Source organism: Vipera berus (genome assembly GCF_964194415.1).
Source record: "Vipera berus genome assembly, chromosome: 1".
In the NCBI taxonomy this organism is placed as follows: domain Eukaryota; kingdom Metazoa; phylum Chordata; class Lepidosauria; order Squamata; family Viperidae; genus Vipera; species Vipera berus.
In genome coordinates, this window is record NC_138202.1 from 112,541,451 (window position 1) to 112,567,371 (window position 25,921).

General features: G+C 36.7%; 1 protein-coding gene across 3 annotated transcripts in view; it reads left to right on the forward strand.

The window, feature by feature from the left end:
• Positions 1-25,921, forward strand: part of LRP5 (LDL receptor related protein 5) — a 131,131-nt gene that overhangs the window by 99,632 nt on the left and 5,578 nt on the right. For all 3 annotated transcript variants that reach the window (XM_081313606.1, XM_081313605.1, XM_081313607.1), the window contains 11 exons: positions 1,702-2,025; positions 4,525-4,727; positions 7,294-7,505; positions 8,327-8,517; positions 11,852-12,061; positions 15,671-15,796; positions 19,417-19,653; positions 21,087-21,215; positions 23,408-23,641; positions 24,221-24,360; positions 25,062-25,159. In XM_081313606.1, coding sequence (XP_081169732.1) covers positions 1,702-2,025; positions 4,525-4,727; positions 7,294-7,505; positions 8,327-8,517; positions 11,852-12,061; positions 15,671-15,796; positions 19,417-19,653; positions 21,087-21,215; positions 23,408-23,641; positions 24,221-24,360; positions 25,062-25,159 — 2,104 coding nt within the window. The remainder of the gene's footprint in view (positions 1-1,701; positions 2,026-4,524; positions 4,728-7,293; positions 7,506-8,326; positions 8,518-11,851; positions 12,062-15,670; positions 15,797-19,416; positions 19,654-21,086; positions 21,216-23,407; positions 23,642-24,220; positions 24,361-25,061; positions 25,160-25,921) is intronic.

Here is a 25,921-nt window from a genome sequence, read left to right on the forward strand (position 1 = left end):
TGGTCTCACTAAGGTTTTATAAAGCGATATTAATACTTCGTGTGATCATGATTCTATGCCTCTGTTTATACAACCCAGGATTGTATTAGCTTTTTTGGCGGCGGCTGCACACTGCTGGCTGATAGTCAAGTGATCATCCACTAGGAGTCCAAGATCCTTCTCACACTTGCTGTTTTTGAGCCAGGTCTCACCTGATCTGTACTTAAACCTTTGATTTTTCCTGCCTAAATGTAAAACTTTGCTTTTCTCTACATTAAAACTCATTTTGTTGGATAGGGACCATTGTTCAAGTTTGTCAAAATCTTGTTGGATCCTGAACTTCTCTTCTAGGGTGTTGGCTATTCCTGCCAGTTTAGTGTCATCTGCAAATTTGATGAATTCCTCTTCTATTCCCTCATCTAAGTCATTAATGAAGATATTAGAATTAATATCCTAAATCCTCCTATAATTACCAACTTGCATAGGGAGGGAGAAAGGGGCTGTAGTTAACAAACACTAAAACAAATATATAATACAGATATATTATTTGGATCACACGAGTGCAGATGTAGCATCTTTATGAAGCTAAGGAGCATCTTAAAACAGTTGTTTCTTTTCTTGGATTTGTGCAATTGCTTTTCTGCAGCTGACACAAGATAATGGGAAATGAATGGCTTAGTTGAAGATGCTCCTAAAAGTTGCCCAGTGTATACCCATCTTTTGCCCTTCAAATTCAGATTTCTGCACAGATCTAATGCATATGTGCATGTATAGGTACTGTGTACCTACCTATAACATTATTATTTTAGATATTGTGCTCTTACAGTCAGCAGGGAATGGATATAGCCTGACAGTAGTTATACCTCATAATCTTATCTAGCATTCCATTTCTTTTTTACTAGAAAGTATCATGAGAAGGTCTTTCACCAACAGATATGTTTTCTAGAAGTGTAGTTACGATTTAGTTCAAACATTGGTGACAGTGGTGGCAGCCATCACCTGTATCATGCTAATGAACTGTTTGGAAATTTGCTATATAGGTATGGGAAAATACACACTTGGTTTAAGGAATTGCATGCCCCAAAACACTGATTAGAATCGAATCTGGCACAGTGCACAGCTCTATTTTTTATCTTTACTGTACTATTGTATATTTCCCTTGATAAAGCTTCACAGCAGGGAATAGTACTTAACTGAGAGTTTGCTCCTATGATAGGACTTTCTATAAGTGAAGTAAAGATAGGTCCCAAACTCTATTGTTTATTTCTAGTTGTTTATAGAATGAAAGCTATCATCAATGACAGCTCTGTTTGTTAAGTGCCATATGTAGTATATTGTAATTGTTTTTAACTGTTTTTATGATTGTTAGCCATCCATTGCTGAGATGAACAGTTATAGAAAATGAATAAATGATCAAGAGAACATCCCATATCCCATTGTTTTTGGTCTGGGACTATAAATAAAATTAACAAATGTATTGTGTTTGACCATGGAGTCTCATAATTGTCCAGGGCAATTTTTTTTCAATGTACTCTGACAGGCAGTACTGCTTTTTATGCTTCTTTGAAAATGTGAAAGGAATAGCAGATGGCAGAGATAGATGACCTATATTAATTGATAATTAAACATTACTAGTAAAAGTTTGAGTTAATTTATCCAACCTTTCATCTTTGGGCTACCATGGTTTGTGTTGATTAACAACATGTGGGTTGTTTCTTTCAGGGCAAGAGAGAGAAATAATAGCAGATGATCTACCTCACCCCTTTGGGTTAACTCAGTACAGTGACTTCATCTACTGGACAGATTGGAACCTCCACAGTATAGAAAGAGCTGACAAAACAAATGGCAGGAATCGAACACTTATTCAGAATCGTCTGGACTTTGTGATGGATATATTAGTTTTCCATTCATCGCGACAGGATGGTTTCAACGAGTGTGCGCAAAATAATGGGCATTGTGGGCAGTTGTGCCTGGCCATACCCAATGGCTATAGATGTGGCTGTGCATCACACTACACCTTGGATCCCAAGACCCGGAACTGCAGTTGTATGTATTTGATGCAGCTCTCTAAATATTTTCAGTTTTCTACCATTCCCAAACCAGTATTCCCTAAATAGGTTGGATTACAACTGTCATCATGGATGTGCTGGTTGAGATCATAAAAGTTATAGTCCAACACTTCCAGGAAGACAACATTTTTGCATCTGTAGCCTATCTGTGTGGGAAGGACAGACAGCTGGAACGGACTGTAGTAGGAGTGATTCACAGCTATTCTTGCCAGAAGCCCAGTAGCAGCTAAAGAACATAGTGTTCTTGGGAGTGTGCACTTGCCCTTTTTTCTGTTAGTTCCAGGCCTTCCTCCATCAAAATAGAGTTCTGGTTCCAGTAAGCCCAGGCTAGAAGGGGAGGAATGTCAAGGATTCATGCAACAGAACTTAAAGAGGAGAGAGGTTTCACAAAGGAACCGCATAGTTCGTGTTCCCGGGCATCTTGCCAGCCCATTTGTTTCTGATACCTGAAACCTGGTTGAGTGGGTTTTTTTCATCCTGTAACCCTCCAGATGAAAAGAAAGGGCTAATTCTTTTCTCCTGGCGTTGAAGCACTTCTAGCAATTTTGTCATGTCGCTCAGTCTAGGGTTGAACCTAGTGGGTGGCAATGCAAAAGGAGTAAAAATGAGCAGCGTTAAAAACAAACTTGAATAATTTGTACTAAATCGACATGTCCTCTTTACACGCTAGATAGTATAAATAGATGTCTGCTTCTCTCCCAATAAATGCCTTAATTTTCATTTATACAAAAATCATTAACTTGTTTTCTACCAGAAGAGAAATCCAGATATCGGTTAACAAACAACACAAAAAATAAAATGAACAGTAAAACTATTATTAAAGCAACTGGATAAAGCTCAGCACAATTCTGGATTCAAAACAGTATTGGAAAATGAGCATAAAGAGTGATTGCCAACAGTTGTCCATTTCAGAGTTTTCCAAAAATCTGCCTTTGCGATTTAAAGTAACACCAGTTTTGCTTTGAGGAGGAGGAGGGAGAGAGAAAGTTTGGCTAAAAACATTAAATGAAAAGAATTCTACATTTCATTTTTAAAGTATCTAAATTTAAACAATAAAATGATTTTAAAGGTGTAGTTGATGCAGGTAATAATGGTAGGATTTAATATTGCCTGGGGTAATGCTTGTCAGTAAGAGGAATACTATTTAATGTTATTATTCGACGCTGAAAATAAACTGAACATTTTGCAGAAAATGTCAGCAGTATTTACTTCCTATACCAGTGATGGCAAACCTTTTAGAGAACAAGTGCCCAAACTGCAACCCAAAACACACTTATGTATTGTCGGGTGCCGGGTGGGCATGGCCCATTGGGTGGGTGTGGCCCATTGGGTGGGCATGGCTGTGGTGGTAATGGCAGACTGGGTGGGACTAAAAAGTTCAATCAATCAATTCCAACTTTATGAGAACTTTTTTTTCCCGTCAGAAGTTGAAATTGATTGATTGATTGAACCTTTTTTTTTTTTGCACAGGGCGGCAGAGGCCTAAAGCACAAAGGTTTTATAAAACCCAGCTGAAGGCCTAGGACTGGGGCAACGGCGTGAGTGCCCACAGAGAGGGCTCTGCGTGCCACAGGTTCGCCACCACGGTCCTATACAGTTGGCTTGAATGCCAAGTTGACATTTGCTGAGCCTTTTAACAGAACCCAAAGCTGGCCCAGTACTCCTTGGGTTGACTGCTGCTTCTTGTTGTCATCCTTTATGCATCTGTCCCTTCTATGCAAGCAAGCATTGAGAGAGATGAGAGTTTCTTCTTCCTTTGCTCTCTTACAATTTGGCAACAGCTAGATTCACCCACATGAATACGGTAGCAGCAATGAAGAACATAGGACATAGAATAACAAAGTTGGAAGGGACTTTGGAGGTCTTCTAGTCCAGCGCCCTGCATGAGCAGGAGACTGTATACCATTCTGCAGTGATGGTTGTCCAATTTCTTCTTGTAAACCTCCAGTGATGGAGTATCCACAGTTTCTGGAGGCAAGACGTTCCACTGATAAATTGTTCTCATTGTTAGGACATTTCTCCTTAGTTCAAGGTTTGTTCTCTCTTTAATGTTTCAAATTCAACAAATGAGATTGGTATAGAAGTAGAGAGCATCCTGCCCAAGAGGGCATTTAGTAAACTTGGATCTGGCATTGCATAAATCAAAAGAGGATCCTTGGGAAAGTGAGGCAGACCAGTCTTCCAAATTAATCTTGCATCTGTGAGGCTTCCATGGATTCCTTCCTGGACTGGGCTGAAGATCATAGATGCCATTTTACCCCACGTCTGGTAATGTGAAATATATCAGACTTCATTCTGGTGTTTTTTTTCAAGATGGGACTGAAATCGTGTCATTCTGTGACCAATAATAGTAATAGCAAAAATCTGGACATGGGAAAGATTATTGTTTGATATTGTTTGCAGCTGTGTATTCACTTTTCAAAAGAATTTTACCAATACTGTTATTTGGATTGTGTTCGCTTTTCTCTACCTTTAGCACCAAGTAGCTTCTTACTATTCAGTCAGAGGTCTGCAATAAGTCGGATGATACCAGATGATCAGCAGAGTCCAGACATCATTCTTCCCATCCATGGACTAAGAAATGTTAAAGCCATTGATTATGATCCTCTTGATGCATTTATCTACTGGATAGATGGACGCCAAAACATTATTAAAAGGGCAAAAGATGACGGAAGTCAGGCAAGTATTTTTTTATACCATGCATTTTGGTAGCAACATGCTGTATCAGTGGGTTCTGCAACCTGGTCCTGCAGTGTCCTCCCAAAACAAGTCTTCCTTTACAGCAGGGGTCCCCAACCACTGGTCGGTGGACTGGTACTGGGCTGCAGCATACCAACAGCTAGGCCACGCAAACAAGTGAAGCCCCATCCATGGGATGCAGGCAGCATACAAAACTATGCACTCTCTGGTCCATGGAAAAACCTTTCTCCACGGAACCAGTCCCTGGTGCCCAAAAGTTTGGGGACCTTTGCTTTACAGCATTTAAACTGAAATGAAGTAAAAAAAACACCCACCCCCACCTTGCCATCTTAGGGGTAAGAAAGAACCACTTAAAATGTTTTTTCTCCCCTGCCCTAAAACTTTTCTTGTTGTGATAGAAGACTGCTAATTCCAAACTAGGACATTTCTGAAGGAGTAGAAAGCAAAAAAAGGGTCTTCAATCAAATACCTTCTATTTATACTGTCATATTTTAGCTGTTGCAGATGGAGCCCCTTTATTATTTCTTTCTTGGCAAGCTGCAGTAAAGTTCCTTTTCGGTGGAAAATACTTGAATTTTCAGTGTGCGTTTTCTTTCTCCTACATCCAAGAATGTATTTTCACTACTTCATGTCCTGTAAAAATGAGAGGCGGGGGAATAAGAAAGGAATATCAGGGCTAATTTGATTATTTTTTTGGTATATTTTCTACCAGATAATGAAATTTTGTTTGTACCAAGGAGGGACCCTCTAAGTGTCAGGCCTGCTCTTTGAAGACTATTTGCTAGGCGTTAATTGCTGAATTGTTTCCCATTAGTGCTCTTCTTAGGTGCAAATTACATTGGTGACTATTTGCTACAATGCAGTCTGCTGTTCTGCAGAAGCAAAAGAGCCTCACTGTTTGAAGAATACCTCCTTGCGACATTTTCAGTATCCAGATTTGCAGTGATATTGGACATTTTCAGTATCCAGATTTCCAGTGATATTGATGATTGGGATACTTCATATTCAGTTTCTGTTAATTAGTGGTTTTGAATATTAATATTCACAATTGGGTATTTCTCAGGGGTTTTTTTTCATGAAGTCATGTAGAAAAAGGCATGCTTGCTGCTTGGTGACTGCATGAACATCTAGCTTTCTTTACAATAATACATAAATAGTAACTTGCTCTTGCTATCTTTACAGCCCTGGGATTTCTCTGACCCAAGCACCATTTTTTACAATAATTTTTATTAAAATGTACAGATACAAAAATAAAAAATGCAAATATAAAAAGGAAAAGATACCAGAAAAAAGGAAAAGAGAAAAAAATGGTAAAAAAGAAAAGAGATATGTAAAGGAATGATTTTCCCTTTCATAAAGACAAGTACAAACAATTATAACTTATCGGGAACAACAGCACATCTTATTTTAATCAATAAGCCAACGTTATATTCTTTTCCTATCCTTTTAAGAATCTTGACCTTTAATCCTTTTAAATAGTGTCCCAAAGGTTTTTTTTATTTCCCCTTTGTCCTCAGAAACGTCTTTAATAAATGTAACGTCCTTTTTAAAAAATTCAAAATAAGACAGTTATCCAAATCGCTCTTCCAATTTGTTATCTGTATGTCCCTTTTATTATTATTTAATTATTAATATATCAACTGGTTTCATATGTAAACATATTTGTTTACATATTTTCCATATCACTCTTATGGCATGTCATTTTAATGCCACATTCAAATAGCTGCCAGTTCTTTTCTATCACCTCTTTTAAATCCATTTTAAAAGTCGTTTTAAAATAGTTTTAGTAGTTTCATAGTTGAAAGTAGATGGTTTTAAAAGTAAATTGTGAATATATTAGCTCTTGTGTTAAATGTTTCAGTTCCTTCTTTTAACAATTTGATTGTTTCATTCCCTCAGCAGGCAGGAATTTTTTAATACATATGCACATAAAAATAGCTACTGGTAGGTACCATTTTAGAAAGTGGAGGATTTGTTACTCAGAAGGAATAGTTCATCTCAAGGACTGGTAAAATACTGAGTGAAGAAAAAATAAGCTATGATTTTTTGTTTACATCTTTGTGAATTATTGTCTTCACTGAATTGGTCAACTGAAATTGCAATCCTGTAAACACTTACCTAGGATTAAAAGTAATTGAGCTCAGTGGAACCGCTTGCCGGTTGAGCTCCGGATGGCCCCCGACCTTCGCTCCTTCCGGCGGGATCTAAAAACTTACTTATTTGAGCAATCCGGCCTGGTTTGATGGGTTTGGGTTTGGGGTTTTTAACATGGTTTTAATTATTGTATATATCGGGCATAATATTTAATTGTTTTTTAACTTTTGTACTTTGTTTTTTAATATTTATTGCCCTGTACACCGCCCTGAGTCCTTCGGGAGAAGGGCGGTATAAAAATTTAATAAATATATGGAATTGCATAAAATCACATTCTTAGTTTTTTTTTCTTTAACAACTCTAATTATTATTTGGTTTTAAACAAATTTTCTGTATACTGTGACATCAAATAATCTTACCTATTTTGTACTTGTTTTTCTTTCTCTTGTAGCCTTTCACAATCATGAATATTCGCAACCAAAGCCAAAACCCAGAAAAGCAGCCACATGATCTGAGCATTGATATTTTCAGCCATACTTTGTACTGGACATGTGAAGCTACAAATACAATCAATGTTCACAGACTTAATGGGGAGCAAATTGGAGTTGTCTTACGGGGAGATCATGACAAGCCCAGGGCCATAGTTGTAAATGCAGAACGAGGGTGAGAATACTCTCAAGTTCTAAGAGGCTATATTGCATTGAATGTTGCAAAGTGCTCCATGGAGTTTGCCCATGCTACATTATAGGATATAGAAATTTATTTTGCTTGTTATTTTGGGATACTTTATAAGCCAATTTCATAGGGCTGCCTGACAGTTTCTTATTGCTAGACTACCAAGGCTGTTCTAACCTCTTTTAACTTAATAAAACAAAAGCTACTTAATAGTTCTCTGAGATTAATTAAGTGTCTGGAAATAATGCACTTCTTTTTATTGTTGAAACTTTCAAATGCAAAATAGGAAAAAAAAACCTTGATAACATATCCATCTACAGAAAGGGTTTTTATAATCTTGAATTCCTGGAGAAATCATAAAACTAAATAAAAATAGATAAATGAGGACAGCAATTCCATCTCTCTCCACACATCTGCCTCAGAGGGTGGTCCTAATCCTCCAGAGCAGTTGTGACGATATTGGGGTTATGATGGGAAGGGGAAGGACGAGATGTCATGAATACAGACTTCTGGTCCTGATCCTTAACCAACTGTATAATGTCCATCTGGGGAGTTTGGCTTGGGAGCAAATGGACGGTATATTTCAGATAATCCTTTTTCTAGCTATATATTTATTTACAAGCAAGAAAGATTCCACAAAATTTACTGGAATCTCCCGTCAGCACAAAAGAAGGTCGTAGTTAATTTGCCTTAGAAGTTGAGAAAGGAAGTTCAACTTCAGAAAATACTCCTAATAGCAGAAAATATAATTATACATGATGTTTGTCTCACAGATATTAAGAATTCCAATTTTTCTTACTCGTTGTCAGGTACATGTATTTCACTAATATGCAAGAGCGAGCCCCAAAGATTGAGCGGGCAGCCTTGGATGGAACAGAACGAGAAGTGCTCTTCACCACTGCCTTGCTTCGACCTGTTGCACTAGTGATTGACAATAAACTCGGGAAGCTCTTTTGGGTGGATGCTGATCTCAAACGGATTGAAAGTTGTGACCTGTCAGGTATGTTGTGCTCTTTTTTTCTTTTTCTTTTTTTTGCATAAAATGTCCCTCATGTCCCTCATTACCCATTCCAGCCACTGAATCTTTTGGTGAACTGCACAAGCTAGTAACCAGTTCATTATTCTAGGATGATCCTGTAACTGAATGCTGAATGAATTTTTCTCTAAAGTAGGGTTTCTGGTGGTGGAACTATTTTATCTATTTTCTTTGTAACTTTCTAGCTTTTACTCTTCTCCTTGGTTATTACTAGTTCGTTACATTTTTAGCCATCTGCTTCAAATATTATTACAGAATATGTATGTTTATAGATGGTGATAATGATAATTTCTTCTGATTCTAGAATAAATACCGTTACCATCATCATACTCTTATTATATATCCAAAGCAGGATATTTTGTGTGTGTGTGTGTGTGTGTGTGTGCGCGCACACACATACACACACACTTCAACAACAGAAATTATTGTATTATTTTTTGGGGACAGTTGCTTTTGTAATTGCCTCTGATTGCACTGTTTTAATTGTTTTATTCTATATGCTACCCAGAGTCCTGGTGGAGCCCAGCATAATAAAAATATGGAGTACAGTTGTACTAGAAGCAGAATAACACATTTGTATTTTTATGTCAGTATAGATTTTAATAATTCTGCTAAAAGCATATTTTAAAAACAGAAAAAAATAAGGATAAAAAAAGACAACAAAACAAAACCCCTAATACTGTAAAGCTCTTTTAGTATAATGAAAAGAAGAAAGATAACTAGAATAAAAGAGAATTTTAGCATTATTAAGTAGGCAATATGCGTCACGTATGATTCTTCAGAGTGCTATATTTTGTTTGTTCTTAAATTAATATTAAAATTCTTGTGCCGCAAATAGATTGTCCATTACTGTTTCTGCGTGGAATACAAAATTGGTTATACTTTAGAGTAGTAGGTTATGTCCTATTTTTCTAGGGCATTTTCAATAACTGCCAATGGTGTAGTTAATATTTATATCCCATCTTTCCTTTAAGAATTCACAGTGTTGTACAAAGCAGTTTGTCCTTCATTTCCTCCTCCCCCACTCTGCTAAATAATCTTTTGAAGTAGGTTGTGAAAGAGTTTCTGGCTGAAAGTCACCCAGTGAATGTAGGGCTTAAATAGAACTTTACCATCTTACCCACTACCCCCCTCTGGCTCTTTTACTTTCTTTACTTACCATTTACTACAATTTAATATGAAGTATATCATACGAGGGGACAACAGATTTTGTCTGAACCTCTTCTCCCCTCTCAGATTAGAAAACCTATCACTTCTCCAAATCATGTGAAGCAGCAGCCAGGGGCTTCGAGAACAAATGCCCATTTGCCGCAGAATGGTCCTTATGACAACAATCGTCTGTCATGAAGCGGAAACATTTTTTTTTCTGATATAAGGGAAAAGAAGGCAAAATTTTCATGTTTTACCTTAAGTTAGCCATTGTGGAGGAGAGCCGTTTTCAGGTTATCCCTGAACAGATCAATAAAACTGTCAGATTAATTTTAGCTACCACTAATATAAACTCCATCAGGAGTGGCTGGGCTGTGAGGATTTTTAACGTTAGTGAAAAATAGGACTTGATGTCAAACTTGTATTTCTTATTCCTTTACAAAATCTTTGTAATGATACATTGGCAGCCCCGTTTCTCTTCCAGCTTCCTTTTCTTAGTGATTGGTAAAAGATGAGATGGAGGGAGCTATCAAAAAACTGTAGGATTTGCACTACTCTCCTGTAGATATACCCACCCACAATATGGTCAGCACACTGACTCCTGGTAATAATGATTCTCTGTTACGCAAAGATGTAAGATTCTGCTCTGATGTCTTGGAGATTTGGTGTGGATTGTTGCAATTCTCCATACCTCACTTTTCTCAATTTTAGCCAATTTATTCTGTTGTAACACCATCTTATAAATATGTAATCACATCATATACTTCTCTGAAAGCCATATCTAATTTTATATATTAGATTTAAATCAACTTATGTAACGTCGTAAGTATAATTATATAACTGTAGAGTTAAATCAGAATCAGAATAGAGCTGGAAGGACCTTGGAGGTCTTCTAGTCCAGCCCCCTGGACAAGCAGGAGACCATTTCAGACAGGCGGCTGTCCAGTCTTCTTAAAAACCTCCAGTGATGAATCACCTACTACTTCTGAAGACAAGCTGTTCCACTGGTTGATTGTCCTCACTGTTAGGAAGTTTCTCCTTAATTCCAGGTTGCTTCTCTCCTTGATTAGTTTCCATTCATTGTTTCTTGTCTTGCCTTCTGGTGCTTTGGAGAATAATTTGACCCCCTTTTCTTTGTGGCAGGCCCTCTGCTATCATGCCATCCCCTCGTCCTCGTTTTCTCTAGACTAGCCATACCCAATTCCTGCAATCTTCCTTCATATGTTTTTACCTCCAGGTCTTTAATCATCTTAGTTGCTTTTCTTTGCACTTTTTCCAAAGTCTCAACATCTTTTTTGCAATGTGGTGACTAAAACTAGATGCCGTATTCCAGGTGTCTTACTAAGGATTTATAAAGCGGTAGTAATACCTCATGAGATGCCTCTGTTTATACAACATACAAAGTAGCTGCATGAGATGTTGCTATACATGGGAAGCAGCATGTTGAAATTGGGCCTTACTCTCTGTTTGGTTTGCAAAATCTACTGTAACTTTTCAGTAAAATAAACCATTGCAGTTTATATATTAGGAAATAAAAAAGTGACTGAGTATCTTTTTTTGTTCAAAATGAGCTGAGGACCCAGCTACAATAAGGCATGTAATACGGAAGATGGGCTTCTTTAGCTTTCAGTTGACAAATGGAAAGAACTTTATTTCATGTGTATGTTTAAATGAATTGAGCTAATTCTGTTCTCTAGCTTAATATATGTTAGAAGACTAGTCCTTTTTCTAAATGTTATTATTCACTTCTGTTTTGAATGCTATGTGACATGTAATTATTAAGAAAAATTGCTCATAAAATATTTCTCTTATGAGACATTGAATGTAATTTTGCCTGAAAATCACTTGTATAGGAGAAGCTACATAACTTTAATATATTCTTCTCTTTCTGGATTAAATGAAACTGGTTGTACTTATTTTTCTCATTGGTCATTTAATGAGTGTTGCAATCTGTTTTAATATTCATTTTACTCATGTAAGGGCTATTGAGTATAGCACAAAAATCAAAATACTATTTTTTTGCCCAGTAACCATCTAGTTAGTAGCTGTAGTAATTTTTAAGAATCATTATTACCTTTTTTCCCAAAACCTTCCTTTAAAAAAAAAGGAAAGAAAGCCTATATTGACAAAAGTTGTTTTATACTCACAGGGGCTAACCGGGTCACATTACAAGATTCCAACATTCTCCAGCCAATGGGTTTGACAGTTCTGGGAAATCATCTCTACTGGATTGATCGGCAGCAACAGATGATAGAAAGAGTGGAGAAAACTAATGGGTACAAGAGGACCAGAATACAAGGTCGAATTGCTCACCTAACTGGTATCCATGCCATTGAAGATATTGATATGGAGGAATTCTGTAAGTTTATTATAATACTAAATTCTTAATTTTCTCCAATATCCTGTTACATTACCTTTTTTATTCTCAGCTTGCTGCCCAGATTCATGAGTTGGTTCTGATAGGAATTTAAACTCTGAAGGACAATTTTTACTTGAGTCTACTCTAAAAAAGAGTTCTAGGATCAAGTGGGAATTTGAATTTGAAAAGCTTAATCCAAATCCAGATCCTTATCATTACACCACATTGTTTACCTCATGTACTGGTGAAGATCTTGCAGTTAAACAAACCGCTATTCACGTTGTGAATCTAACAATATACTTCATCTGGCTGAGGCATTCTAATTCACTGTTTTTCAAAAGTGAGTAGAAATGAAGAAATAGCCACGTCTATTGGAAAAACAAATGAGTTTCATATGTCAAATGTTAGTAAACCCAACTCCTTTGGTTTACAATTCTTGATTTGATAATGACCACTGCCATATGATCAGTGATCATTATACTTCATGGCCGAATAACAAAGCTGAATGTTTATTCCAGAATATTCTCTTTTTTTTTAAATTAGAATCAACTGATTTGGCAATTCGAAAACTAATTCTGGTTTTGGAAATGATCATTCCATAACAGAAAATGAGTCATGATTTAAACTATGATCCAGCTCTAAAATAAATACAATCACCACTTCCTCTCCTCGTTTACTATTTACGTATTTTTGTTTATTAGGCTGTCTACCTATTTTTTTTTCTTAATGCAGTAGATTAAAAGTTACATATAACACCAAATTAGCAAAACTACATAGATCTGACATTCTTCATCAAAAAGACAGAAAAGAAACAAGTCTAAGAAAGGCTTGTATACATATCTCATAATTGGAATTTCCAAAGGATTTGAGCAGATTGCTCAACAGTCTTCATCCTTGCACCTGAATCCACCCTAATCCCACTTGACAAATCATATATATTAGCAATACTTCATACAGGTCGGCTGTAAATTTGTCCTTGCAGTATTGTATAATGAAAATGATCCCCACTATGAAGTCCTTCTGGAAGATTGTTAACCGTTAGATGTTCCAGAAAGCCTTTGTTGATAGTTAACCTTTTTGGTATTTGTACACAGAATTGCTGTGATTGTATTTACAGTAATATTATCACTGCTATTGTGGTTATTTATTTTCAGTCTAGACATTTTAAAACTCACATGATATATTTTAATTATTATTGCTATGGATGTTTTAACTGTAGATTAGTCACTGCCATAAGCATTTTAAATGTTGTATTTGCCATTGTTTTATAATAGATTTTTATAAGCAACCCTGAGCCTATGTGAGTCACCAACATATAAATCCAGTAAATAAATAAATACATTTTTCAGTTGTACTCTGTGCACAAAAAATTGCACTGACGATCCTGTAGATTTCAGTCCCCAAAGTGGCAACAGTAGAACATGTCCAGACCATATGAGATAATATTAAAATTTCTGATTTTCATCTTCAGTTTCAAGGTGATTGTGCCCAATACTTATTACAGATTCTCTCAGGTGTCCCATCCACAACTAACAGAATATTCTATTATAGTAACCTCTTTTTAAAAAGGAAGTAAATTGACTTAGGAGATTGGTTGCTTCCTGAAAAATCTTTACTGTCAAAATGTCAGCGACCAGGGCAACAGGACTAAATAGTCCAAACATACATGCATGCATGCATGCATACATGCATACATACATACTCAATATGCTGTTCCTGGATAGGCAACATTATGCAAAATCAGGAAAAGAGTGAGAAGTAGTGGGCAATAAAAATTAAAGGCAGGAGCTAAGAGTATAGAAATCTAACTAGATCTAGTTACACAGCAGTAAACACATGAAGAATTTTAAATGGTCTTTTCCAATAAATATCTACTTATACTTTTTTAAGAGGCAGGCCTCTTAAAACATAAATCAACGTTGAATGAAATTCATCTTAAATAGAGATTATTTTATCCCATGTATTTTCTTTTGACTGCAATCTAGTGGAATGTTCAACAACTTTTTAAATTAAAGTTAAACTAAAATTAAATCCCTTTGATGTGGTTCTGAAGCCACAAACAAGCCAACTTTAGCCAACAGTTCATTGGAGCAAAGTTCTCTAATTTTGGAGATGGTTCAAATGTATCCAGAGTGGACTGTATTATCTCCGAATTCATGCTTCATCCAGAAAAAATACATTTTGCAAAAAACTGCTCTTTGCATGAATGAAGGTATCATTCATAGAAGGAGTGGTTTTTCAGGATAGGCTAAGGCTTTTTTGTTCTCGCTCAGCAGAACCTTTTATCTGGAGATCATCTTATTAAATGTTTCAAAGGGATAAAAAAAACCTTGCTCCCCACAGCCTTCCTAAGCACTTTCCATCACTGCTTTGTAAGCCCAAAATACTAGAAAAGTCCACTAACAAACATCTTCAGCCCTGGGTGAGATATCTTCTGATTTTGTTGGAGAGACTTAATTTTTGTTTGCTTTTGGTAGTTGCCTGTCATGATATAAAATCTCCCTACATGTGTGGGCTACTCTTTCTAAAAGAAATTGGCTGTTACATGATGACACTTTCTCATTCATTATTTCTTTTTTCTATTGCCCACAATCATTATGTTAACAACAGCAAAATCCTAGGTATCAGAAACTACAATAAGAAAGTTAACCCTTTGTCTTTTAATGATCAAGCAGGAGGCAGCGTGCACATTTTGTTGAGCACCAAAAAAAAAAAAATCTTTCAAAGGGGACATGTGTTGAAAAATGTTGACCTTTCCTTGTTTATTAGAAGTCAATGATTGTTCTAATGCCACCATGAGTTTATACATTAAACTGATGTTTTCCTAAGTTTTTCATCTGAATGAACAAGTAGGCAAAAAATTGGTTATGTTTTTCCTCTTAAAATCTCCCTTGCTTGCTGGCAGCCAAGAATGCACCTGTCTTTTGATCTCAGGTAATACTGAGCCCAGTTCTAGAAGGGATGCTAGTTCAGCTCGTATCCTGTGCAGCTTGCATTTTATGCATAGCTATTTAGAAGAAAAATCATACAGTCTTCGGAGAACGTAGAAAAGGAATTCATCTTTTCTCTTGTTGATAAAACTCATTCTTCACCAAAGAAGACAGGCAGCTTATATATATCAATTAAGTAAATTAAAATAGGTCTCAAAGGGCTACTCTTTCATGCATATTGGCAGCATTTATTTATTACCATTTGTAAAGTATATAGAATATATTTATTATATTCAGGCAGAAAACAATGTTCCTTCCTATTCCCCATGTCTAAATGCCACAATTCAAAAGGAAAAAGGTGAACAGAGAAAACAAATAGTTCTTAAAAGTTATTACTAATTACCAGTTTGAGTGGAAACAGAAAGTTTAGAGAGGGGAGCGTGTGAAGCTAATTTTAAGTGAATGTCTCAGCCGATACCATGCCCTATTGCTGCCTTTATATCTCCTCCCCCACCTGCCCTCCTCTAAGAGTTTAAATGTGCTATAGCAATTTGGTGCAGTAATGAAATGTCTGCAGAGAAACTTGGAATCTTCAAACTATTACTTAAGTAGTAATAGATTTAGGAATTTTTCCCCTATTCTATAAACAACTGCTATCCTCCTTTTTCTCTACATGAAGCAACCCACCCGTGTTCTCGAGATAATGGGAAATGTTCACACCTCTGTATAGCAAAAGGAGATGGAACTCCAAGGTGTTCGTGCCCTGTTCATTTGGTACTTCTGCAGGACCTCTTAACATGTGGAGGTAAGTAATCTTAAGCAAAAGCTTCCCTTTAAGGATAGATCGGCAAGCATTTAAGCTTCGCAAGGCAGATATATTTGTATTTCACGGCTCTAGAACAGTTTTCCTCAGCTACTGCTCCCTAGATGTAGCAGACAATGTGAGAATTATTTGAGTTAAACTCAGAGACATCTGCAGGGCCCCGTTTTGTGGGAAGACTTCACATTGTTTGACCGGTTCATGCACTCAATCCCTTGTCATTGACAGGCCGTATTTGCACCCAAATGAGATTATGAGAACAACTTAAATTCAGCAGATAAATTTGACTGCCATCTTTACATACATAGTAAGCTTTCTGTAACTGTGATAGTATATTAACAAGACCTATATAATGTCTGTACTATAGTGGACAGGGAGTGTTATAAAAATCATAGTGAGTTTAATGTACACTAACTAAAGCACAGGAATGCAGTGCATTTTGCTGTTTTCATGACTATGCTGGCTGTTCCCACCAAAACCTATGTTGTGATTCTTTATTTATTATCATGAGGAAATGCTGTAAGATTATGTCACCGTAGTGATGTCTAATTCAAAATTATTTCTTAGGCTCTTTATTTCAGTGAAATAGAATAGAAAGTCGATGGAAAAAGATAACAGCAAGGGGCATTTTTATTTGTTTCCCCTTAAAACAAGTATAATCTAAAACTATTCCATCCAGAACAGACTGCATCCAACCTCATATTAGATTGTAGCAGAACCTCTATTTTGTCTGGACTGTATCCCAGATTTTTACTCCATATTGAGGACCTGCTCATAATCACTCATAAGTTGTAAACAAGAGATGGATTTTATTAATATAATGATCAAATTCAAACCATGAATCCTTGAGTGATCTCATCAATACATCATGTAGATGTTTGGAAACAGAGTTCATACTGAGAGATTCTCTATGCAATAGTGCCTTTGAACTTCTTCAAAGTGATGTAACTAGTCAAACATTCCAGGAAATACTGTGATTGGAGTACTAAATACTACTGAGAGCAGCCCTATTTGTAAATGACATCTACCCTGAGTGTTTCTTTTACCTGTTCTCTTTCCTTTGTCACTTACCTTTGAGGATTTAAATAAAATAATCTATACAAGGGTATCTTTGTTATTCCTCAATTTCATTCAAAATTGTGGATAACAAAACCACAGAAAAGACTTTATAAAAGTATGCAGTGCCCTATCTTATCATTTAAAACATGCATAATATGCACAAAAGGATTCACACAGGAACTCCTTTACTGCAGATAATGAGATCTAGTTTGTATTTCCGCCACCCAGAGGCCTTTAGACAAGATGGGTGGTGTGCACAAACACACACACCTGTTTTTATGAGTTGTATTTAATGTATAAATTGCATGGAAACATTTTCTATTAACGCAGCCCACACTGTGTTTTAATTAACTAGTTCTGTCTTCTAAACTTGTAGATAGATTCTCAAAAACAAGAAGACTGACTTTACGAACGGATAGCATCCATATGATGATGGCCTTAATTTCCTTACAAAGCTAATTCCATATAACATTAGGCCATAAGCTCACTGCTTGCAGCTTAGTTTCTGAATTTATATTTAATATTCCAAAAGTGTGGCTTCTATGTATTTTACAAGAAGCCTGAAAATTGTTACTTTGGGGTGGATAAATGAAAGGCAGTAGGAAATAGCATAATCGTGCTGTTATAATTACATACAAATGGCATTACGTAGAACAGGTGTCTTGCAACTCAGCATTAAGAACTATCCTGCTGTTTTTAGCTAAGAGTTTCCCCTATTTCAGTGTATGTATGATGTCCAAATTTGTCCATTTTATTCCAATATATCCTTCTTTTGCTTTCATGGAAGAAAAACATTTTTCAAAATATTGATAGCTATATTTTCTGTGAAAACAAACATCTCTCATCAGGAAAGCCTTTTTCTCCCATCTTTGCAGCTTAAAGCTTTTCTTCTGAGATTCATTTTGAAAATACATCTTTCTTTTAAATGACACATTTGCTGTACTATGAGCTCTCCAGAGATCTCTTATAAAGTATCTAATCTTGCAACCATAATATGCTCTGTGGTATTGGAGTTTTATATCTCCATTTGTGAGAGATTCCTCATGACAAATGCACTCTTCCTGTTGTATGTTGAATCTCACATTTATATACCATTCCTAATACAGTAATTTTATCTTTATCCTTGTCTTTTCTCCTAGCATCATAGTTTGAAATTTTCAGTATCTCAGATTTGTCAACTATCACAGATATACTTATATATTTTCTCTGCAGTTATTCTATTCAGGGCCAAAGTATTGAGCCTAATACTTTATGGTGGCAAATTGTACCTATAAAGATGTAACTATAAAAAAATGTGAGGGGGAATTCATTGTGAGTTGGTTTTTTAAAAGAATAATGATCTATGTGACTCAGTGCATTCAATAAACCAATTAATCCTTGTGTACAAGTTTAATTCCTCATTGGAAAAAACGTATTGTCTCAGATCTGGTTTACCTATTGTGGATTTTCAATTCAAGCTTTAAAAAAAATCAAAGGATCTAAGAGGGCCTTATAAGAGATCAAACAAGAGCAGAAATTCTCACCATTGTGATACCAGCCTTTGGAAAAGACCTTTTTTTCAAGAGATGTAGAAGGGAAATAGAGTAAACTCTTTCAAGATCAAATCTTTCTCTGTGGAGAATGAAGCTTAAATCAGCATCACATGTTTCACTGAGTTAGCCATTGTAGCATTCAAAGTGCTCTGAATTAATATCACCCCTCCTTGAAAGCGTTGAAATTAAATCCTTCTAGATGTTGTATTGAAAATAATTTTTCTTTCTTATTAGCTGATAAATCCTTAGAAAAAAGGCGCAAAATTTTGTTCAGTGATGATTATTTTAAGGAAATTTGGATATAAATAAGATCTTGTTATTCATATTAGATATCAATTGACTAGATAAATTGTAACTGAAATTACAATTAATTTCAGTTAATTGTAATTTGTTCTATAAGAATTTTGTTCTATGGAATAACATTTGATTATTATTATCAACTGATTTTTTTCAAACAGTTTTTAAAAGTAGCTGTCACATGCATTTTAACTTTGAATGGTAAGCTTCTTCATGAAAGGCAGATTTCTATACAGGAGTTGAAGGAAAACCTAGTTTACTTTTTAATTATGTAAATACAGCTCTTCTTAGTTATAATTTCATTTATTGCAGTTATCTAATTACATGTTAATTATTTATTTGTAATTTAGACTTGGTGTATGATACATGTGACACTTAATTTTTGGGCATTAAATTTGCTCCTTTTGGAACTATTTTCCTGACTAAATTGCAGGATGAAATTTGATGTCTCTTTGAGACTGACATTTCCAAACATAGCCCCCAAATAATAGATTGCAGATTTTCAATCCATTTACGGAATTCTGCATATTTCATGTCTTATTTGTAAAGGTGGTAGAGTTGCCATGGGCAGAGTGATTGTTCAGGCTGATTGAAATAAATGTCATAAGTTACAGGATCTAGTACAAGGGCCTTAAAAAAATAAAAGAGGGCATTCATTGTTGTAAATTATTTAATATTTTGAAGAATTTCATGCAGTTCTTAAAAAATCCCTTTCAGAGCCACCAACCTGTTCCCCGGATCAGTTCACATGTGCAACTGGTGAGATTGATTGCATTCCCATGGCATGGCGTTGTGATGGCTTTTCAGAATGTGACGATCAGAGTGATGAAGAAAATTGCCCCATCTGCTCAGCAACCCAGTTTCAATGTGAGAAGGGGCAGTGCATCGACGCACATTTGAGATGTAACGGAGAAGTTGATTGCCAAGATAAATCTGATGAATCTTATTGTGAAAGTAAGAACTGTATACTTTATCTTATGCTGGACACATAAACATTGTTTGATTCAGCAATGAGGGAAAGCAAATGGAACTATGCTTATACATTCACACCTATAGCTCTCAACCTGGTCAAACAGGAGAGGTGGTAGAAGCTCTGATCCAATGCTTGGAGGCTGTGAGGGCCTGTATGGGAAGGGACAGTCTTAAAATGATCCCCCTCCAAGACAAATTAGCTTTTCAAGGTCATACGATGCTCACTGTGAATGGAGTTGCACTCCCCTCTTCAGAGATGGTTTGCAACCTGGGGGCTGGCAGCTGTGACTAAGAGGGTTTTTGTTTAATTCTGTCTCATGCTCCAATTGGGGTCTTTATTGTGGGGCCCTCCTTACAGTCACTTTACATGGTGCTGCATTTGGAAGCTATAAATGATACAAAATGCAGAGTCCCAAGCAGTGATGGGTACATCCCAATATTCTTGGGTGGTTTAACTGCTTTAGGACTTGTATTGGTTGCTGGTTGGCATCTGGATGCAATTCCAAGATTCTGGTTGTCATTTTTAAAGCCATACATTATTTGAGCGCCTGTCTTTTCCCACATTCATGTGCTGTCCATTAAGATCAAATAAGGGCTGGTCCTCCAGATCCTGTCCTATATAGGGATGCTACTGGATGAGACCTCAGAAGCCAGCATTTTCTATCCACTCTTCCAGACTTTGGCATGCCTTCCCTATGGAGATCTTCTCCTTCCCTCCTGATTTTCAGGAGAGCAATTTGATTTGTACATTTTCTTCAGTGTATAATTTTGATCATTTGTTTTATGGTGAATGGTTAATAAATCAAATGGGCTTTTTTGTTGCTACTGCTGAGGAGATTTCTTATTCAGTGAAGTTATTATTAGCCATCCAGAACCTCCCAGAAAAAGCATATAAATAATAGCAAATGTAATGAATTAATTAATCAGTGTAGCAATAATTCATTATTGAGTTTTATTTTTATACTCTTGGTAAATAAAACACCCATTCCAAAAGTAGAATAAAACATTCTTCTTATGCACTCTCACATGATGTCAGGCCATGGTTGTCACATTCCTCGTAGCCTTCTGTTCTATTTCCCCCCTATATTTTTTAAATTGTGCCCTCAAACCACAGACTGGTTGCTCATCCTTGTTTTAAGGGATTAAAGTAAACTCTATACTGACACTATGATAATTCATCCTCCCATATCTTCATTGCTTAACAGAAGACTGTGAGTGGTTTGCATTTATGTTTTCTGCCAGATGCTTGATTTTTAAGAGGATCAAGTATAATGTTTATTTGTGGCTCTTGGAGGCTTATAAAACAAATGCTGTCTTGAAGAAAATGATGTGTTTATTATTTAGTTTTAAGTTTGACAGTATCTTGACAGTATTAAAAATTGTGATTGTCTTCTGTCCCACCCACCTCCTCACAGCTATTTGTCTCCAGAATCACTTTCAGTGTGCCAATGGCCAGTGTATTCTCAAAAAACAGCAGTGTGACTCCTTTCCGGACTGCATTGATGGTTCTGATGAACTTTTGTGTGATAAGACACTTTTTACCGGTAAGTTGGTATTGTTAATTATCTTTACACAATTTGTGTAAGGCTAACATTCCTAGAATTCCCAGCCAACGTAGCCAACAATTAGTAAATTCTGAAGATTTTCAGCCCAACACAACTGGAACCTATCAGATTTCATAAAGGCAAGTTCGGATCCAAGGATCACTGTTTATTTTCTAAGTCTAGAAAAGCAAATATAGTTATTTGCTGTTGCTGAGGCTTAATACTTCTGTCCTTGAAATGTCGTAATCTTCAATGGTGCTTTGCAGTTTTCAGAAAGCTGTCATTTTTCTTTCTTCAGATGTAGCCAAATCCACATCCTGTGAAAAAAACAGCTGTGTAAAATAAATCTATTATCAAAAGGCCAAAGCAGATGCAATTCCCTCTTGTCCGCCTAGACCTTTGGTGGCTTTTCAGATTGGCTTTTATCCCTGCAACATTTATGCTAACCATAAATGCCATTTTATGACTGTAGATAGTTTGATAATAATTCTGTATTTTCAGCCCTAGGACCCCTGTATATATTGGGGTTGAGGGGAAAAAATACTTAGAGATAGCAGCCCTCTGATAACCTCCAGAAAGTTGTAAAAGGAATTGAACTGGCTATTTTCCATTAGAGTGATTGCCATTGATAACTATGTTGCAATAGAGATCATTTTATGCACAAGGGTCCTTGTAATAAAATGCTACAGATTGCAAACTAGCCTTCCCCAATTTGGTGCCTTGCAGGTGCCTTGGATTACAAGTCTCATTATCCCATGGTCAAAAAAGAAGACCTAAAATAATTTGGAGTATGTATTCCTTGGGCCAATTTATTATGGAAAAACCACAAGTTATCATGACCCAGTCACCATCAAATCCCCTATATGCCCTATGGAATTTTCATGGGAGTAACAGGAAGTAAACATTGAACAGCCTTTTGAACACTGAAAAGGACTATTGAAATTATTAAGAGAACATGCATGAAATATTAGTTCTGTCTGAATGCTTCTTTGAATTCATTAAAGCTTGGGGGCTCCTAAGTGATGTAGGACTGATTCCAGGTTTGAGTAGACCCTTATCAGTGTGTTATAGTTGAGTTATAGTCAAAGGTGACACTTGTGGACTCTGCCAATTGACAAAGGCTGCTAAAGCAGATATTGTGAGAGGGGAAGGTGTCACTCACTAACTAGAAAGGTGATACAGTTGAGAATTCCACATCTTTCTTCCTTTGTACAGTAATAATAATAATAATAATAATTTCAGCCACATGTGCCTTGCTAGTAAGTTTACCGAAAGATTCATTTACAGTGAATTGTAAAAAGATGATAAAAGAGAAGGCAACATCTGGTTTACTATACTAGACAGCTGATATGAGGTGACAGGAGAAAAGTGCTTTAATGCAGAAGGAGACGAAAGTAAACTTTTAGTATTTGTTTCTACAAACTTTAATACAAACATTATTTCTAATAGGCTCCTCTCCTTCCCACTCTCATTATTTGCTTATCCTCTTCAACAAATGTTACCCTTTTGGCACTGCACACATTGTTAAAACTTAGTTGCTCTAACCACTTGCACAGAAAAAATAAGTACCCACAGTGATTGCAGATCCGTTGCCCATACAGTGGATGACCCAAAGCCATCTAGGATTAGAAGTACCAATCTGCACACAATTTGCAATAATGACCATTTGTTGTTGTTGTTAGTTGTGAAGTCATGTCCGACCCATTGTGACCCCATGGACAACGTTCCTCCAGGCCTTCCTGTCCTCTACCATCTTCTGGAGTCCATTTAAGCTCACGCCTACTGCTTCAGTGACTCCATCCAGCCACTTCATTCTCTGTCGTCCCCTTCTTCTCTTGCCCTCAATCTTTCCCAGCATTAGGCTCTTCTCCAGTGAGTGGACCATAGATAGATATAAACTTTGGGGATAATGTGGAGACTTGGAATTGTTCCTATAGTATTACCTTCTGTAGAGGAGAACCTTTTCACCCAGAACCTACAACATCAAAGATGACAATTGAACTTCAGCCTACTGGTATCTCACATAAGTAAAAAAATTACTTAAAATGTAAATACCACCAGCCATGTCTGGGTTGTGTTGTTAGTAACTGGAAGCCTTTGCCCAAAAGGCCCTCTGCTATTTTTATACTAACATTTGTAGGGCTGTTAAAAAGGAGGAGATAAGAGTTCTAATTTCTTTTATTTCTTTATAGAAAAAATTAAATCCTCTGATGATTCTGGACCCCACAGTAATGCTATTGGGCCTGTGATTGGAATTATTCTTACTCTTTTCGTCATGGGAGGCATGTATTTTGTTTGCCAGCGTGTGGTTTGCCAACGTTATGCTGGCCCTAATGGACCTTTTCCACATGAATATGTCAGTGGGACCCCTCATGTCCCCTTAAATTTCATTGCTCCAGGAAGTTCTCAGCATGGGACCTTTACAGGTAATAGTAACTGTGCATCTGTGTATTGCTGTAATGTTTTAGATTTTTTTTTTACTTTGCCACATGCTAAATAACAACTGGCTGTGGTTATATGATGATCTTCATTATATTGCTCTTGCTGTGGAATCTCCGACCAAACTACTATTTTAGAATCTTCCAAAATAGAACGAAGGGCAATATTTGGAAGTGGATTCTTGCTTCCTTTGGAATGCCAGCACTCAGAATTTGAGATCTTTTATTATTATTTCAGCCATATCCTCTGAAGATCCTCTAGTAGTGTGCTTTGAATAAGATTGTTTGTAGATACGATGCAGAACTCTACACGTTATAGGATATGTATTGCTTGTGCAGAGATCTTTTAAATTCTAATATTTAAGAAAATGTTCAAGTTTGTGTAGGAAGGAATTCCTACATTTGAGAATTTAAAGGGAATTTTGTATTTTTTAAAGATGTGTGATAAAACTAAGAAATATTCTGCAGTCCACCTAGATGTATTTTACCACAGTAATTTGCTTTGGTAAATTTCAGTGAGTATATGATTGGACTCCAGGTCATTCTTATTTTCTTCTTTCCATATAGGCATCTCTTGTGGAAAATCCATGATTAGCTCCATGAGCCTAATGGGTGGAAGCAGTGGTGCCCCTCTTTATGACAGAAACCACGTCACTGGAGCTTCCTCTAGTAGTTCTTCTAGTACAAAAGCCACATTTTATCCACAGGTAAGTGTTGAAAATTGTATAAATCATATTGCAATTACAATTTCAGTTCCTATTAGCTCTGCTTGCACAGCACATTTAGCTAGATAATTGTTGAGGGAGGGGCTGCAATCAATCTTAAAGAAAGATTGGGCTCAAAGACGCCTAGTTTACTCTCAGTCAGCCATGACATGCCAATAGCTGTTGGGAGCTGGAGAACAGTTCTCTGTTTCTCATATGTACCCAACGTGAACATTTATATTTAAACAAGTGCACCTCTGATGGGACTCCTGGAACAGACTATGGTAACATTGTGGAGAACTGCTATCCCTTACCCTGGAGTCCCAAGTATTTCATGGAAATAAATTACTACAAAATGTTTGCTGATTCCTTAATGTAATAATTAGCAGAACATCTCTCTCTCTCTCTCTCTCTCTCTCTCTCTCTCTCTCTCTCTCTCTCTCTCTCTCTCTCTCTCTCTCTCTCTCTCTCTCCCTCCCCCCCTCCCCCCCTCTCTCTCTCTCTCTCGTGGCACATTAATAGAATGGTCCTGTTGTTTTAGAAAAACATCTAGATTTGAAACAGATTCTCATAGTGTGGCCTTTAGATTATTACCCGAAGAAAGCACAGAAGGCCAACTTGTCCTCAGGCATCTAAAATGATTTCATTGATGGAAGTAGCTCCCATTGGACATTATTAAACTATTTCATTTTACGTTCACACAGATTTTGAATCCACCACCTTCACCAGCTACAGATCGCTCCCTTTATAACACAGAAATGTTTTATTCTTCAAACATTCCATCAACAACAAGGTCTTACAGGTAATGGCTTTCAAAATCATTTGGCAGATTCTTTAACTCTTAGTTTTTAAATATCTGCTTCTTACTTTGCTTATGTAGCAGCTTTGGATATAAAAATAAAAACTTTCTTTTTCTAATAAAATTGCTCCAGTTGTCAGCTTTGTACAGTGATGGATTGGTGGAATCTTCGAACTGGGAAATAAGGTTTCAGGATTGGACTTAACTTTGACATGTATTTTTAGACTGCTCAGAAAAACATGAGCACCAAGGACTCCAGTATGGGGGGGGTCCTTGGTGCTCTCTCTGCTTGGTTGTTTCATAACCCAAGCTAGGTAACATCAGTGCTAATAAGAAGTGGGGTTTACCCTCAGTTTATATTCTAGTGCAGGGGTCCCCAAACCCTGGTCCGTGGACCAGCACCGGTCCACGGCATGCCAGCAACCGGTCCACACAAACAAGCAAAGCCCCATCCATGGGAAGCAGGCTGCACACAAAATTACACACACTCTGGTCCATGGAAAAATATTTCTCCACAGAATTGGTCCCTGGTGCCCAAAAGGTTGGGGATCTCTGTTCTAGTGGCGTGCCCTGCCAGCATGGGTGGGAATGGTCTTGGAGGTTCTTTGGGTGGGTTGTTTACTGTTAGCTTCTTTGGCAGTTCATTGATTGGGGCATGTTATTTACTTCTTGATTGTTGGTCTGATGTTAAGCTTGCTATTAATCTATGCTCATCTGGGTATTGATTGCTGTTGGGGAGGTGTTTGGGGGATTTTTTTGTTTCCT